Source organism: Misgurnus anguillicaudatus, chromosome 12 (assembly GCF_027580225.2).
Source record: "Misgurnus anguillicaudatus chromosome 12, ASM2758022v2, whole genome shotgun sequence".
In the NCBI taxonomy this organism is placed as follows: domain Eukaryota; kingdom Metazoa; phylum Chordata; class Actinopteri; order Cypriniformes; family Cobitidae; genus Misgurnus; species Misgurnus anguillicaudatus.
This window is the reverse complement of record NC_073348.2, coordinates 19,283,202-19,299,099: the sequence shown is the minus strand read 5'-3', so window position 1 is coordinate 19,299,099 and position 15,898 is coordinate 19,283,202. Positions and strand designations below refer to the sequence as shown.

Here is a 15,898-nt window from a genome sequence, read left to right as displayed (position 1 = left end):
CCCCAAACCTTGAGGTAATGTTTGACTTTAATAAACACCATTCAAATTCCTAAGAATCCCCTATTTTTAATTCTATCAAACCTAATTTAAATTTGTGGCACAGTTGTTGCTATAGCCTACTAAGTTATGTAATATACCTCCCAGAAACCCTATTTCTCAGAGCAATTCACTTTATTCCCAGCAGGAGACAAAAATCCCTCTCTGTACTTCAGCTGCCAATACTGGTGGAGCTCTGTCTCCATCTATTGGTTAAAGTAGCCTACAAAAAGCCCAAAAAACAACCATTAGATTTGGTTATATCTCAGGAGATTAATTCAAGACAGAAAGGCTAATGTAAAATACAAATCGAACAAATAAAGTGATTATAAACAGAAACTATAATGCCTACACAAACATGCAATGTTTAAATTAACAAGTTGCAAGGTAACAGTTGCAAGATGCATTTTTCAATATACATTTAAAATATTACTGTTTTTTTATTTGAGTTTTAAGTGTATCTCTCAGGTTAGCTTGTATTGTGGCTGATGAATCTAGAAAATGTAAAAAATATATATTTTCATGTAAGACCCCTTTTCACTAAACTACTAAAATCCCCATGTAGACTTGCATCTGAACAGTCAATCCCTAAATTACACACAATCAATGGCTGTGATTATTGCAAGGAAACAGCACTTTTGAACATCTAATCAAATGTTATTGGTCTTCTGACTTAAAGGGGACATTTCACAAGACTTTTTTAAAATGTCCAATAAATCTTTGGTGTCCCCAGAGTACATAGGTGAAGTTTTAGATTAAAATATCATATAGATCATTTATTGTTAAAATTATCACTTTGTAGGTGAGAGCAAAAATGTGAAGTTTTGGGTGTGTCCTTTAACATGCAAATGAGCTGAGCTCTGTACTAAATGGCAGGGGCGTGGTTGGATAGTGCAGATTAAGGGGTGGTATTATCCCCTATCTGACATCACCTGGGGAACCAAATATCAATGATGTATTTCTTCACATGCTTGTAGAGAATGGTTTACCAAAACTAAGTTGGTTGATCTTATTCAAATGTTCTAGGCTGATAAAAGCACTGGGGACCAGTGGCGGCCAGTGATTTTTTATTTTTTTATTTTTGAGGGTGCACGATGCGAAGTTCGTCACAACATGTATGTAGGCCGTCATGTGTGTGGTTTGTAATTTCAAAATATGTGTTCTGCGTGTCAAGTGATCCTATGTGCATCACGTGTTTTGTCAAAATAAGTGCCCGCTGCAGACGCGTCCAAAGGGTTTATGACAAAAGAGACGATCGCGTTTGCCAGATTCTCGCTTGATCTAATGCGTAATCAGAGTTTACTGTTAAGGGAGTGTATTGCATGTATTTTGTGAATGTGAGCGTCTCTTTTATCATAAATGGTTTTGACGCGTGTGCAGCAGGCAATTATTTTGACAAAACACATAATGCGCATGTTTCACATGACGCAACAAACACATATATTTTGAAAACACAAGCAACACGCATGGCATGACACTCCGAACACATATTTTGAATTTTTTAAGAGCAGACACCAGCCGCCACTGCTGAGGACCCAATTATAGTACAAAGTCAAATTTTCATTGTATGTCCCCTTTAATAGCATCTGATACATTACACTGTTGCCTTGTTGCAACAATCTTTTATTCACATTGTTGTTGTTGTATAACTGTGTGTTTAAATGTATGGAAATTAAAAATATTGGGTTAAGCAAATATTGTGGTTGTTGTCATTTAAAGACTTATTTTCTTGCTTCATGCAGTGAGTGGTCACATTTCTTTGACTGTGGGTGAGGCTCTCAAGACCTTTTCTGATTGGCTGTTACAGATGGTTTTGTAAGGTCAGCGACTTTATGTTTGTGCTTGGCTGAAGCAGAGAGTTTTCCAAGTTTCTAGGATGTTATTTACGTAAAACAGACCAGCCAATAATGGCCAATGTTCACTGGTTGATAAGTCTGTGTTTATCTAATGCCCCTTTTTTTTATTTGAGGAACTATTAACTTGTAAGACACTATGTTACTCTACAGCAGTGGTTCCCAACCTTTTGCACTTCAAGGCCCGTAGTTGCCCACAACAATATTTGAAGGCCAGGCCCCCCACCCACTCAATTTTTTCTACATAAAAATAAAAAGAATGTGGAATGACTAGACAGATGTATATTCACCACTAAAAGGGCCAAAAATCATTTTGATTTTTGCTTGTTTAAGCTTATTTTACTGCTTGTTTTGTCCAATTTTTAGTAATTTTAAGTCTTGAGGCCCCCTTGGAAATCTGCTGAGGCCCCCCTGTGGGCCCCGACCCCCTGGTTGGGAAACATTGCTCTACAGTGTCAGAAAAAATGGTCAAAAATGTTCCCAAGCTGTTATTGGGGCAGTACTATTTAGAAAGGTCCTAATATGTACCATTTAGGTAAAGATATGTATGCATTTGGTACTAATATAGCCTACCTCTGAGGTACTAATAGAAATTCTTTAGGTGCAAATGTGTACTTTTTGAAAGGCCACCTCAGTGACAGGTAACAAACCATTGAAATCATCACTGTATTAAAAAAAACGAATTTAAGTGAAATTAAGATATTTAAATTTATAAATTCACATTTTTAAAAAAACTTGGAAACAGATTCAAGATAGCAACCGATGTGTAGATTAATGCACGTAGAAGCATTAATAATATGTTGCAACATCCGTTGTTGTAATGGAATAACTAGCATAATTTCATATTTTGTCTTTCAGTGTATTTGTACTATAGCCTGAAAAAAAACGTGTTTCTGCTCCAGTTATTATCCACTCTGTGGAAGAATTGACAGCTGAGCGGAGTTTTCATGTTTCATTAATTTGGTCTACATGAACTGCTTCAAGAAACAGATAATATACATCCTGTATTTTTTTTAAAAACATCAAATAAAAGCATTACAATTTTTTACTTAATTTTCATAAAATATGGATCCACCCTTTGTCTGATCTCACTACAGATCTGCTGTTGGTGGGTGGAGAGTTTACATTATGGTAGTAGGGTTAACATGTAGAGCCACTGAAGCTGCAGTGTGCACTAAACAGCAGATAACATCCTAAACAGCAAAAATTCCTTGTGGTATAGGCCTCTTCAGCATACAGGTAAGCACTGGATGCATTAGAAACTTTTTGGCAGTGTTTTTCAAGCTATTTAAGTTTCATCCTTATTTTTTTTTCATAAGCATGCTGTCTAGAAGGGTAGCTCACTATTATTTGCAACACGGCTACTGTTAAATCTATAACTTTACTAACAATGTACCACTTTTATTCATGCGTTTGGCAAGGTTAGAAATAATCTTTTTTTGTAACGTAATGTTAAATCCTTTGGGGTGCCAAAGGTGGCGTAGCCTACAACACAACGCTGCGCTATTCTAATCTGCGCAACTAGTTTATCAAGGCAGCCAATCATAAACTGCATACGTCCTTACCTTATTAAATATTCATGAGATTTGGACAGTAGCAGAGGCACCACTTGGAAACTTTCGCTGCCTGTATTTAGTTTCAGTTTGTGCAGACAAGCTGCCCTAGCGGTTTCCTTTTAATTTGTAATATCTTCAGAAATAAGATAAGGCGATAAGTAAGGGGATTTATCTTGTGAATTTTTCGTAGACGGAAGCAGTTTCTACATTGTACTTGCACGCGATCAATATTTTAAACTACAAATAATAACGTTTACTTTGGACTCACAAATATGCACTAAAAGACCCAAGATTATTTACTAATCCAGGTTAAAGTCTGATCATATGAGCCATGTATTGAAATACCCCAGAATGACAATACGTTAACAATTTCAAATGTAAAAGCACAACTAGCGAATGTGGTTTTGTCATATTTTCTCAGACACATTGGAGCGCGTGTCTGTATGTTTCTTCATCGCGAGCGTCTTGCACGCGCAACTGCGAGCTGTTCTCGTCCACATGCTCAGTCAGCAACGCACAGCCATATTTGAGCACGAATGCTTAGTTTTTGATGATATTTAACTTCAGTCTTCATACTCACAGAAGCATTGAATAAATAGAGGACGTCCACTCATTCGGTAAGTACTTTTTAATACTACTTTACTGAATTGCTGACGTACTTCAGTTCACACGCCAGCCAGAGTTTGTTTATGTTTGTTTGATGTTATAGCCAGCTGTTGCATGAACATTGTCAGATATGCACTTAATGATGATTGTTTTGCAAGTTTTCTGTTCGCCATTTGGCATTAAGGTGGATGATTCTGTACTTTTGTTTGCATTGCATGCATATGCAAACACACCCATAGCAAAACATGGCAACACCTTATTATGACTTTACAGCACTTAGTTAATGTCTGCATTTACATTTTAACATTTCATATTGTATAAATATTAAATAATAAGTACAATCATTAACAATGAACAAATCTATTAAAAAAATAAATTAATATAGGTTAAAATGCTTAATAAAGTGATTAATTGTTAGTTCATGCTGCTACATAAATGCATTACAGTAATGAAGAGAATCTTATTGCAATATACAAATAATATAGGACATAATAATAAGAATATACAATACACAATAACTAGTTAAGGAAAAACAGTACGAAATAAAACATTTCCATTTAAAGGGAACATATCATGAAAATCTGACTTTTTTTCATGTTTAAGTGCTATAATAGGGTCTTCATTGGTTTTATCAACCTAGAAAATGTGAAAATGATCAACACAGTTCCTTTGTTTTGGGAAACTATTCTCTGCGAGCATAAAAAATAGCTAATTGAAATTTGGCTCCCCTTGTGATGTCATAAGGGGATAACACCAGCCCTTAATCTGCACTGTCCAACCACAGCACTGCCATTTAGTGCAGTGATCAGCTAATTTGCATTTAAAAGGACACACCCAAAAACAGCACATTTTTGCTCACACCTACAAAGTGGCAATTTTAACATGCTATAATAAATTATTTATATGGTATTTTGAGCTAGAACTTCACATACATTCTCTGGGGACACCAAAGATAAGATAACATCTTAAAAAGTCTTGTGAAATGTCCCCTTTAAGCATTTGGTAGATCCTTTATCCAAAGCAACCTATAGTGCATTCAGTGATGTTGATTGAACCCATGACCTTTGCCTTGCTACCGCAATGTGGTACAAATTGAGCTACAAGAAAACCATAAAAGCAATAACATTAGGAAAAACACATTAACAAAATAATAAACACATAAGTTCATTTATGTATTATGTTCATTATACTTATATATAATTTTTACATGCTGTGTTTGTTAGGGGCCATGGCCTTTCTGAGAACTGCAGCGCAGAGGGCAATGTCATGCCGGCAGCCCCTCTCGCCCCTCTATCGTGCCACCACCCTTTGCTATAGCTCCCATTCAACGCACACAACAGAGAAAAGCGTGCCCTATGAGAAGACCCTCAAACAGGAGGAAGGCCACAGTGGTCCCACCAAACCCCTGCCACAGACTGCAGATGTTGTGGTGATTGGAGGTGGAAGCCTGGGTTGCCAGACACTTTACCACCTGTGTAAAATGGGCATGACCAATGTGGTTCTGCTGGAGAGGGACAGACTGACCGCTGGTACCACCTGGCACACAGCAGGTATTTATTTACATTTGCTCATTTAGCAGATTTATAAAAGAGAGAGGATTTAGCATTTTGCAGGTATTATATCCTGCGATACTTGCATTCCAAGTTCAAGACTTTCAGAGCTGATTATATTGTAAGACTTGTGCCACAGCCAAATTTTAAATCCTTGTGCTTAGCATCTATTAAACAGAAATGTACTTAGAGCTTGTCTTAGCTTGTTTGAACTTTAACCCAACACGTACCCAACAGCATATTGTTTGTTCATTTTTCCACTCGTCACAGGGCTTTTGTGGCAGTTAAGGCCAAGTGATACTGAAGTCGAGCTTTTGGCTCACACACGTAACGTTGTCAGCTCAGAGCTGGAGCTGGAGACGGGCCTCGAGACGGGCTGGATCCAAAATGGAGGACTATTCATTGCTTCCAACAAGCAGCGTTTGGATGAGTACAAGCGCCTCATGTCGGTATGACTCAGACCCTCAACTGCACATCTTGAGACAAATGATCTTATTAATAGATTTTTTTCAGGGTTAGCTTATAAAAATGACATGGAATATTTATAGCGTGCACTGTTTTTGGGTTTACTGGGACTTATTCTGTATTTCAGCTGGGTAAAGTATACGGCATTGAGTCGTATGTCCTGTCACCAGCTGAGACCAAAGATCTGTATCCACTGATGAATGTCAAGGATCTTTATGGCACACTGTACGTACCTAAAGATGGCACCATGGACCCCGCAGGCACCTGCACCACCCTGTCCAGAGCGGCAACTGCACGTGGGGCCACTGTATGTCAATATGGCTTTAGTAATATAAAATACAGTTTTAATATCTATTAATAATTATCCGGTGGTTTCCTGGACAGGGCTTATTCTATTCCCAAACTAAATGCATGTTTGTGATGCCTAAATTTAAAGCAACACTATGTAGTTTCCATGTAAAAATGACTTACAGCTCCTAGGGCTGTGCAATTAATCGTTTTTCGATTTCAATTTCGATTTTTGCACATTTCGATTGCAAAAACAAGATAATCGAGGGAGATCGATTAGTGTGCCGCATTTCTGTTATTTCGTTTTGAGTCATTAATCCAGCGCGTCATAAGCAGCTGCGCCTCGCACACAAAGTAGAAATCCTCATGTATTTGTTCAGTTTTATGCTTTACAAGCGAACGGAGGCAAACTATCCCTCACGTTTAAAATATTATCAGCTGGATCGTGGCGCCGCTCTCTGTCTCTCTCTCTCTCTCACACGTGCAGAGAGCTGCGCGCTCAGGCATCTGTTTAAAGTCAGACCACTAGGTAATAATCCTGTTTATGTTTGTAAAGTTATATGCATTTCAAGCGATCGTGTTTAAAACGTGAATCGCGTTCTGCTGGCACTTAAACACTACTGCTTTGACACGTGTAGCCTTTTGCAGCAACACTAAACAATGCATTGAATTTATGCAGGGCTGACATTAACACCCGCCAAATGCGGGTAGATTTCGGCTGCGGCGGGTAAGACAATCTCACTAGCCACTTTGGCTGGTTGAATATACATTTTTTATTGTAGTTTTCTTAAAAGTTATGCAAAATGATAACCAATAGCAATTCGACACTGGGAAACTACAACTCCCGTGAGCACTCCATGCACCGAGCGCAACACACAAAGACCGTTTGTGGAGACGCGCGCGCGATCAGCGGAGCGTTGCGGACCAAAGCGCCACCTCCCAGAGAGCGCGCTTGAGGTGATGGATTTGCGAATGCACAAGAGGACGCAGTCTGACTCTGAGCGCATACACACTTCGGGAAAGATAAAACAATTGCATGGAAGTGATTGGAGAGATATATATTGCGTGCACATTCTCAGGGCAAGAGCGGAGAGAAATTCAGTGCATACCTGAATGCACACGAAATCAAAGGAAACCCGCCAGCTGAGAGGTTCGCGCATCATTTTAATGTAGGCTACTTTGGGCAACAATAATGCCCTCTCAACATTTGTCATTAAAAGTCTTAAATCACTTTTAACAGAAAACCTGATCAAGCATATAAAATACAATCTGCATAAACAAGTTGAAAGTAAAATTCATGTACATTTCTTGACTGCTGTTGTTAATAAATATTTAAAGTGGTTGTCGAGGGGTTTTGTGTTTATCTTTTCAGTTAATCTTCTACACCCCTGCTCCACTTTTAATATATTCATTCAATGTAAATCTATTAATGTCTTACTAGACTGTTTTTATGCACCTAAATATATGATATGATCTATACTGATATACCTGGTATATACCAGCTAATAAATGTGGTCCTAATTTGGGTGGTCAGACTGCATTTGAAATTCATTCTGCATCTAATTTAGCTAAACCAAGTAAATTTGCTCGAATTAAAGTCATTTTAGGATGCCAAAGTCAAGTTTAATCATATAAAGTGTATTTTACCAGCAACAAAATTGTGGCCCGTGAAAATGCTGTGTGGCTAGTAACTTTGGAAAACAACTAGTCACTTTGGCTGGTGAGCAAAAAAGTTAATGTCAAGCCCATGTATAAATGCATGTTTTTACAGTCATTTAAGTAATTGTGTTAAATAATCGAGATTAAGATTTTTATCAAAACAATCGGGATTATGATTTTTCCCATAATCGAGCAGCCCTAACAGCTCCCCCATGTGGTTGAAAGCGCAACAGTGCCTGGTATCAGACACTCTTCTGCAGGCAGGGGGAGGTGCGGGGCTGTGTGCTCTACCCTCCACCGACACTTTCAGAGTGTGCTTGTAGCAGCTAGGAGGCTGCTCAGGTTGCAGCAACAGTACAATTTGTCCAGTTAAAAGTTGTTCTATCACTGAAATAATTTTAGAGACATTATTTAAAGGTAAAAAAACGACATAGTGTTGCTTTAAAAACATTTTCACTGACATATATTAAAGGCGGAGTGCACAATGTTTGAAAGCCAATGTTGATATTTGAAATCACCTAAACAAACACGCCCCTACCCCAATAGAATCTGGACCTTCTTTTAAAAGACCCGCCCCACACATACGCAACCCGGCAAGGATGTCGGTTAGTAGACACGCTCCTTACTGCTGATTGGCTATAAGTGTGTTTTGGTAGTCGGCCCGTCTCCTTTTCCAAAGCGTTTTTCAAACATTGTGCACTCTGCCTTTAACATACCTGTGCCATTGTTTTGTCTTGGTAAGGTATGTTTGTAAAAACTACTTAACTCATTCCCTGCCAGCCATTTTTGGAAAAGGTGCCCGCCAGCATGATTTTCACAAAATGCCTTCCAGGAATTTTTTCTTCTAAAAATATATAAACGTACAAATATATGAAATGAAAGAACAGACCATCTGCTTTCAAACAAACAAACAAAACGGGGAAAAAAACGTTTCGTCCTATCTATTTTTTTTTCTATGCTCATAAACTCTTAAATATGGGTATTTTTCTTTAAAGATAATTTTTTTAGCAAAAAGCTGAAATAATTGCATTTTTGTAAGGAATTTTGTTAGAGATCAGATTTAGAACGATTATCAAAACATACACAGATTTTAAAATGAGTTTTTGCTTTAGATTTTTCATGAATTGGGAGATCGCGGTATTGCAGATTAACATAAAACTTTATCAGGAACACTTTTATATGCAAATGTTTTCTCTTAATTGACGAGATAACTTGTCAATGGCGGGGAAAGAGTTAAATGTCCTAATATAACTAAAGCCTAGTCCTAGATGAATTTAAACTCTGTTTGGGAAACTGCTCCATTATGTATTATTGCATTTATCTGTAATATGTAGTGTACATGCATAGATGCGGAATATAGCTTCTGTGTTCTAAATCTTAAAAAAAGTCCTTCTCCAATTTTTTTTTAATTAGAAGGAGCAGATATGAGTAAAAAAAGATTATATTTTAATTATATAATAATTAAAAAATATATATTTATTGTTTTTTTTAAACTGTGGTACTTTAAAAAGACCCTTACATGTTTCTGTTTGTGTATTTTTTAAATGTTGGTACATAAAAGACTACAGGAAAGAGTTGCTGTAGGTGAGTGGTGTGGTTTATATAACTTTAATATACATAACCTTGTCATTTTCAGGTGATCGAGAACTGTCCAGTCACTGGTATCCAGGTGAAGGTTGATCATATGGGTGTTAAGAGAGTAAAAGGAGTCGAAACTGCTCATGGGACCATTCAAACCCCATGTGTGGTCAACTGTGCAGGTCAGGAGAATTGAGATGTTTCCACCAGTAGAGGGCACTCAATGATCATTTTGAAGCTTGAGTAACCATATATGCTGCTTTACAAGCAAAGATTGACCGATTATATCACATTTAATAAATTAAAGTATATGATCCACTTTGGTAATCAAACTGTCGGTTCAATGTTACATCTCACAGTACTTATACATATGTGATTATATTATACAATGTCATATGATATGATCTTGATATTTACTTACTTGTGCCTGTGATTTTCTCTAGGTGTTTGGGCCACTAAACTGGGTAAAATGGCAGGTGTTCACGTACCTTTGGTAGCTATGCACCACGCTTATGTTGTCACAGAAAGAATCGAGGGGATTCAGGTAACTTATCTTTAACTTCAATACAGCAAAGCATCAAATTAAATACAATAGATATTTTAGTAGGGTAAATTCATTGATCTTGTTTGGGGATAGGATGATGGTTGGAGGTTCAAAGCTTCTAAAATGGATAAAAGTTAGCCATGTAGGCTAAATCTGGTACAGTGCATCAAATAGAAACATTTTTGTTGAATGTTCATACATGGTCCCTTTCCAAATAAATAAATGAAAGAAAAAAATAGGCATACCTGTACGGAGCTATTAAATAAGTTTATGTGATGGCAGTTATTATCTGATACTGGCTACTACCCATCTTTGTTTTATTGTGTTGTAAATAATCAGAATGATTTAAAATGACATTACAATTCTCATATATATATATATATATATATATATATATATATATATATATATATATATATATATATATATATATATATATATATATATATATATATATATATATATATATATATATATATATATATATATATATTAGGGCTGTCAAAATTAACGCGTTAATAACGCGTTAACGCAAATTCATTTTAACGCCACTAATTTTTTTAACGGAGATTAACGCAACGCGCAATTTCTGTTTGACCCTTGGTCCAGCCCATAGTTGAATGAACAGAGACGCAGACAAATGTGACTCTCTCTAAATGAGTAAAAGGTTTTCATAGAAATAAGAACATTAAGCAAATCGTCTACCAAATCCAATGCTCTAAATGCTCGTTGGACATCTGATATGATCTTTATTTATACGTCTGAGAGGTGTAACGTTACCGTCCTCCTAATGCTTAATCTAATACAAAAATGCGTCTCAATTCATTTTGGTTTCGCTTTTATGCATGACTTAGAAAATAGACTGCAGGACTTGCTTGATGTTAAAAGAGTCATTAAGAGAGATAAAGTTCGGTACCTGATTAATGTTAAAGAGTTATTAAGAGCGACAAGACTCAAAAGCGATCCCCTCACGCTGACTGACTGACATCTGAAGCGCGTGCACACAGACGCGCGAGTGCGCGACCCGGATATATAGACATCTACACAAAATTACAGTTTTACAAATATCTGTTTTGATAAGAATTCACGCAGGTAGGCTCTATAATCTGTTATGTTTTAAGTAAATGTTTGGTTAACTGTTGGGTAAAACTATCTGATGTGTAACATTATATTAGATCACTTAGATTTTAAGCAGTCTGTCTCAATGTCAATCAAACAAAAGGAAAACAAGTTGAACATACATTGATGATGTTTTTGCTTTGTGTGTGCTAAATCTATTAGTTTTACCAGTGATTTTAAGGTATTGATGTGGTAATATAATGTATGGATGTGGAAATTTTTGTGGTAATTTGACTCTTTCAACTTCAAACACGTGTAGTTCTGTCATATTTTGTTATATTTCAACAAATCATGTATTGTTCTATGTTTTAATAGAGAATGTCAAAATATGAACAACTATTTTTTTTAAATTTGCTAATTCCGACTCAACTTGCCTGCACAGGTCACAAATGATGCAGCAGCAAACAAAAATGGGGAAAAAAAAATCTTCTGAAAGGAAAATTCATATACAAAACAATGGCTGGTGATTCTGTTAAATTGTAAACAGGATGTTGTTAACATACATTTGCATAACGCATCTATATATGTATATATGATTAGAATATTAAAAACCTGAAAAGTGTTAAATTAGGGTAAATTTAGAATGGATAAAAATGTGCGATTAATTTGCGATTAATCGCAGTTAACTCATGAAATCATGCGATTAATCTAGATTAATTTTTTTAATCTATTGACAGCCCTAATATATATATATATATATATATATATATATATATATATATATTTTACCTGTGTTTGGCAGCCATATACTTAATAAACAGGGAAGAAGAGAGTCAGGAGAGTGTTATTTTAAACCTCGGTGCCTGGATTGCAGTCTTATACTAGCATAGTAAGCAAACATAATGCTATAGGGATTTGTATAAGATTAATTCCTTATACTTCTGCACTGTCTTGCAATCTAAATTTGTCCCACTGTCCTATAATAACTATAAAAAAGGGAAAGTATGCTTTAAAACCACTTTATCAAACTGGTAGAGGGCTGTTTTGGAGAATCACCGACATACACTGCATTGAAATAAACAGATCTTGAGTCTCTCATTGTAAATTATGCATCACTATGTATTTGTGTGTGTGTGAGCTTTAGTTTAATGGTTGATGGAAGGCATCTTACTCCTCACAGAGACCAATGTGTCGTAATTTAAACTGAAATTATGAAATATTATTAATATTATGGACTGATTTGTACCTGATATGGTTAAAGTATGTAACACATTTTACTTGTACCAGAATTACAGTACCAGAATTACAGTTTCCAGCGTTACAAATTGCTATACATCTATTAAGCAATGAAATCTAACAGCATTGTTTAGTAATGCCATATGGGTGGTACGAAAGTTTTTTTTATTCTTTAATGTCATACATTAACTTATTACACGGCTCTCTGGAATGCTTGATTCTGATTGGTCAGTTGAGACATTTGCAGGTTCGTTCTTTTCAAATAATAACCACTTCAAAGTAAAAACGCATAGCCGGTACTACTTGTACGATTAAAATCGCTCCGCATCAATAAAGATTACTGTTTGGCGCCATCTTGTGACAAACACTGGACAACCACAATTAAGAATGAAAAATTTTGACATTAATTTTAACATGTACGGAAAAAAAAACAAAACATTTAAACAGTGGATAGAAGAACGAACAACGACAAGACACAGAGAGCTTACTGAGACTGAACTTGACAAAATAGAGCATGACAGCTATAAAGCCAACACACAAAAAAATAGAGAATGGGCATTAAAACTCTCAAAGACTGGCTAAAAGAGAAAAAAATGGAGACAGACAAGTATGAAGCAGAGGATCTTAATAAGGTATTACGATCATTTTATGCATCTGTGCAAAGTTTCGCGGAAGGATAAAAATGTTAATTTAAAACAAATATGCCAATAAAATGTTTCAAATTCATATTCATGTCCGTTTTTTTTTCTTATGTGACAAGTAGCCGTGTAATAAGTGGGATAATGTAGAGGCAGCCGGTAGTTATCGGGAAAATAAGATCACACTGTCGGGGCTTATTTCCTGATAACTACCGGCTGCCTCTACATTATCCCTTACATAATGAGCTATCTTATTTTTTAAACGATGACTTGAAATGATGACGTAAAATCACACTTTTTTTAAAACAAGTTTTTTTACCCACTAGAATATGCCCAACGTCAGGGACCATGATGCATCAGTCTACCTCCGTCTCCAAGGTGACGCTCTTTCTGTGGGAGGCTACGAACAAAACCCAATTTTCTGGGATGATGTAAGTAAAAATAACACATTTAGTATGTAAAAAATACTACTGGCTGTAAAGGAGACATAGATGAGCCTTTTTTTAAAATGTAAAATAAGTCTTTGGTGTCCCTGGAGTATGTATGTGAAGTTTTAGCTCAAAATACCATATAGATAATTTATTATAGCATGTCAAAATTGCCATTTTGTAGGTGTGAGCCCAAATGTGCCGTTTTTTGGTGTGTCCTTTAAATGAAATGCAAACACTGATTGCCATGGTGGTTTGTTGAAATTAAAACTCAATTGTGCTGTCAATTAAATGGCAGTGCTGTGTTTGGATAGTGCAGATTAAGGGGCGGTATTATCACCTTCTGACATCACAAGGGGAGCCAAATTTCAATGAGCTATTTTTTTTACATGTTTGCAGAGAATGGCTTACCAAAACTAAGTTACTGGGTTGATCTTTTGTATATTTCCTAGGTTGATAGAAGCACTGGGGACCCAATTATAGCACTTAAACATGGAAAAAGTCAGGGCCCGTATTCATAAAGAATCTTAATGCAAAGAGTAGCTCCTAGTGACGCAATTCTAACAAAATTGTACTCCTAGAAAACAAAGTGTTCGATTTTTTTTTTTTTTTGAACGCCGCACGCTGAGCTGCGCGTCCGGTGTTCGACCCCCCTTAAGGGTGCCCTCAAATCATACTTTACTGGACCGAACCTTAAACTCCTTCGCTCATCTGCACTCACACTAAACTTTATGATCCATACCGGAGTATGCTTATGTCATTACAAGATTTGATTGTTTTGAAGAAAACTGGAAGATATGCACAATGGAGTTCATCGTAATTATGAGCTTATGGCTTATTAGGTGTGTTTGAAATCATGCATGCTGTGGAGATCATTTGGCTTATGACATTAAATAACTGCAAGAGAGATTTAAAAGCATATAAGGAGCAGTCTGCTTTCCAATCACTCCCGAGCTGCTTTAATGTCACCAACCAATCGGTCCGCACAGTGCACATGATGTCAAAAATGTGTCTAAGCTCTTCACGTATAATGTTAGTATAATAAATTGTCCAGAATAATATGCATCCTCTCTTTGACCTTTGATATCTTTAAGACCTTCGTATGTAAATTATATCTATGTTGACTTGCTAACCTCCATATGCCAGCAGAAGTCACACTATTGTTCAGCAGTACGGGTCAGGTCACTGTATAAATGTAGTCATCCGCTAATGTGCAAGCAATAACAGTGAAATGTCTTTCCCATGTTTCAGCTGTGTGAAAAACTCTCCACAGCGAATCTCAGTGGGTGTATGTGTTAAAATCGCCTGCACCTTTGCCATCTCTGCACTTTGTGGACCCGAACGGAGATCAGGTTTAGAGCTGATGTGAGCTTTTTACTGTTTCCTCCATCCCGTATGACCAAATTTACATTCTGACTTCCCTCAGTATTATCTCCAGCTAACAGTGCGCTCTGTCTGTGTGTGCCCTCCACACTCTCAAGGGCCAAACAAAACTTTTTCTCATTAAATTTTACCCTCTGTCAGCTCAGGGATTCGGTACACAAAGGAACAGTCATGCTAGGAAACAGCCGATCGATACGTTAGGAAAGTGTGAACATTTTGAGAAATGTGTTGTTAGAAATAGCTCCGCTTTCTTAATGAGGCGGCGTGACGGTTCGCGATACACGCAGCCTCTATCTGCTTTTTATTTTTAAACCACAATCTGCTACACACCGGCCCCACATATTCACTCGCTTTCTGTGATCATCATTTTATCAGCTGTCACATTGCTCACACCGTCTGCTGCCTTTTTCCAGCCCACTCTTGTTCATTCACGGTCCCCTGTGGCGACGTGTGCGGACAATGACATGAAGAGTTGATCTTATTCTAGAGAAAATACAAATCTCAGAGCACTGTCCGGGAACATTTCTAGCCAGCTTATTAGTTTACAATATCACTAGGTTCCTGTAGCTGAATTGGTAGAGGATTGCATTAGCAGCACAAATGTTGTGGGTTTGATCACACACTGCTGAAATGCATTGTAGATTGCTTTGGATAAAAGCGCATATGCATAAATGTAATGAAATCAAAATTAGCACAACAAGGTCACCCGTAGTGACATCAAGGACAACCCATCATGCCCATTATCAGGTATGAACAGTAGTTTCTGGATATCACAGCCCTATTCCTGATGTGAGTCTGGATGGGATCCCAGGATGTGGGCTGGATCTTCATTGCATCCTCCTTTCCTATTTTTTCTCTTTTTAGAAACAGATGGAGAACCAGCATTAGTAATCTAGTGAAGCACCGCTTGATATAATTAAACTCCTGGCTTTGTGTACTGTACACGTTTGTGCATATCAAACTCGTAAATGTCCTAACCACAACATGGCCATGATTGCTCAATTATAGAAATGTGCAGT

General features: G+C 36.8%; 1 protein-coding gene across 3 annotated transcripts in view; it reads left to right on the top strand.

Annotated features, from left to right (window-relative positions):
• Nucleotides 1-2,991: 2,991 nt before the first annotated feature.
• Nucleotides 2,992-15,898, top strand: part of sardh (sarcosine dehydrogenase) — a 72,919-nt gene continuing 60,012 nt past the window's right edge. The window contains exons 1-8 of one of the 3 annotated variants that reach the window (XM_055208903.2): nt 3,111-3,128; nt 3,867-4,062; nt 5,275-5,601; nt 5,872-6,050; nt 6,194-6,373; nt 9,650-9,773; nt 10,035-10,135; nt 13,395-13,499. In XM_055208903.2, the coding sequence (XP_055064878.1) occupies nt 5,280-5,601; nt 5,872-6,050; nt 6,194-6,373; nt 9,650-9,773; nt 10,035-10,135; nt 13,395-13,499 (1,011 nt within the window). In that variant the 5' untranslated portion in view covers nt 3,111-3,128; nt 3,867-4,062; nt 5,275-5,279. Of the gene's footprint in view, nt 3,129-3,495; nt 4,063-5,274; nt 5,602-5,871; nt 6,051-6,193; nt 6,374-9,649; nt 9,774-10,034; nt 10,136-13,394; nt 13,500-15,898 lie in introns of those variants that run through there. The other 2 variants (XM_055208904.2, XM_055208902.2) reach the window with 2 other exon arrangements.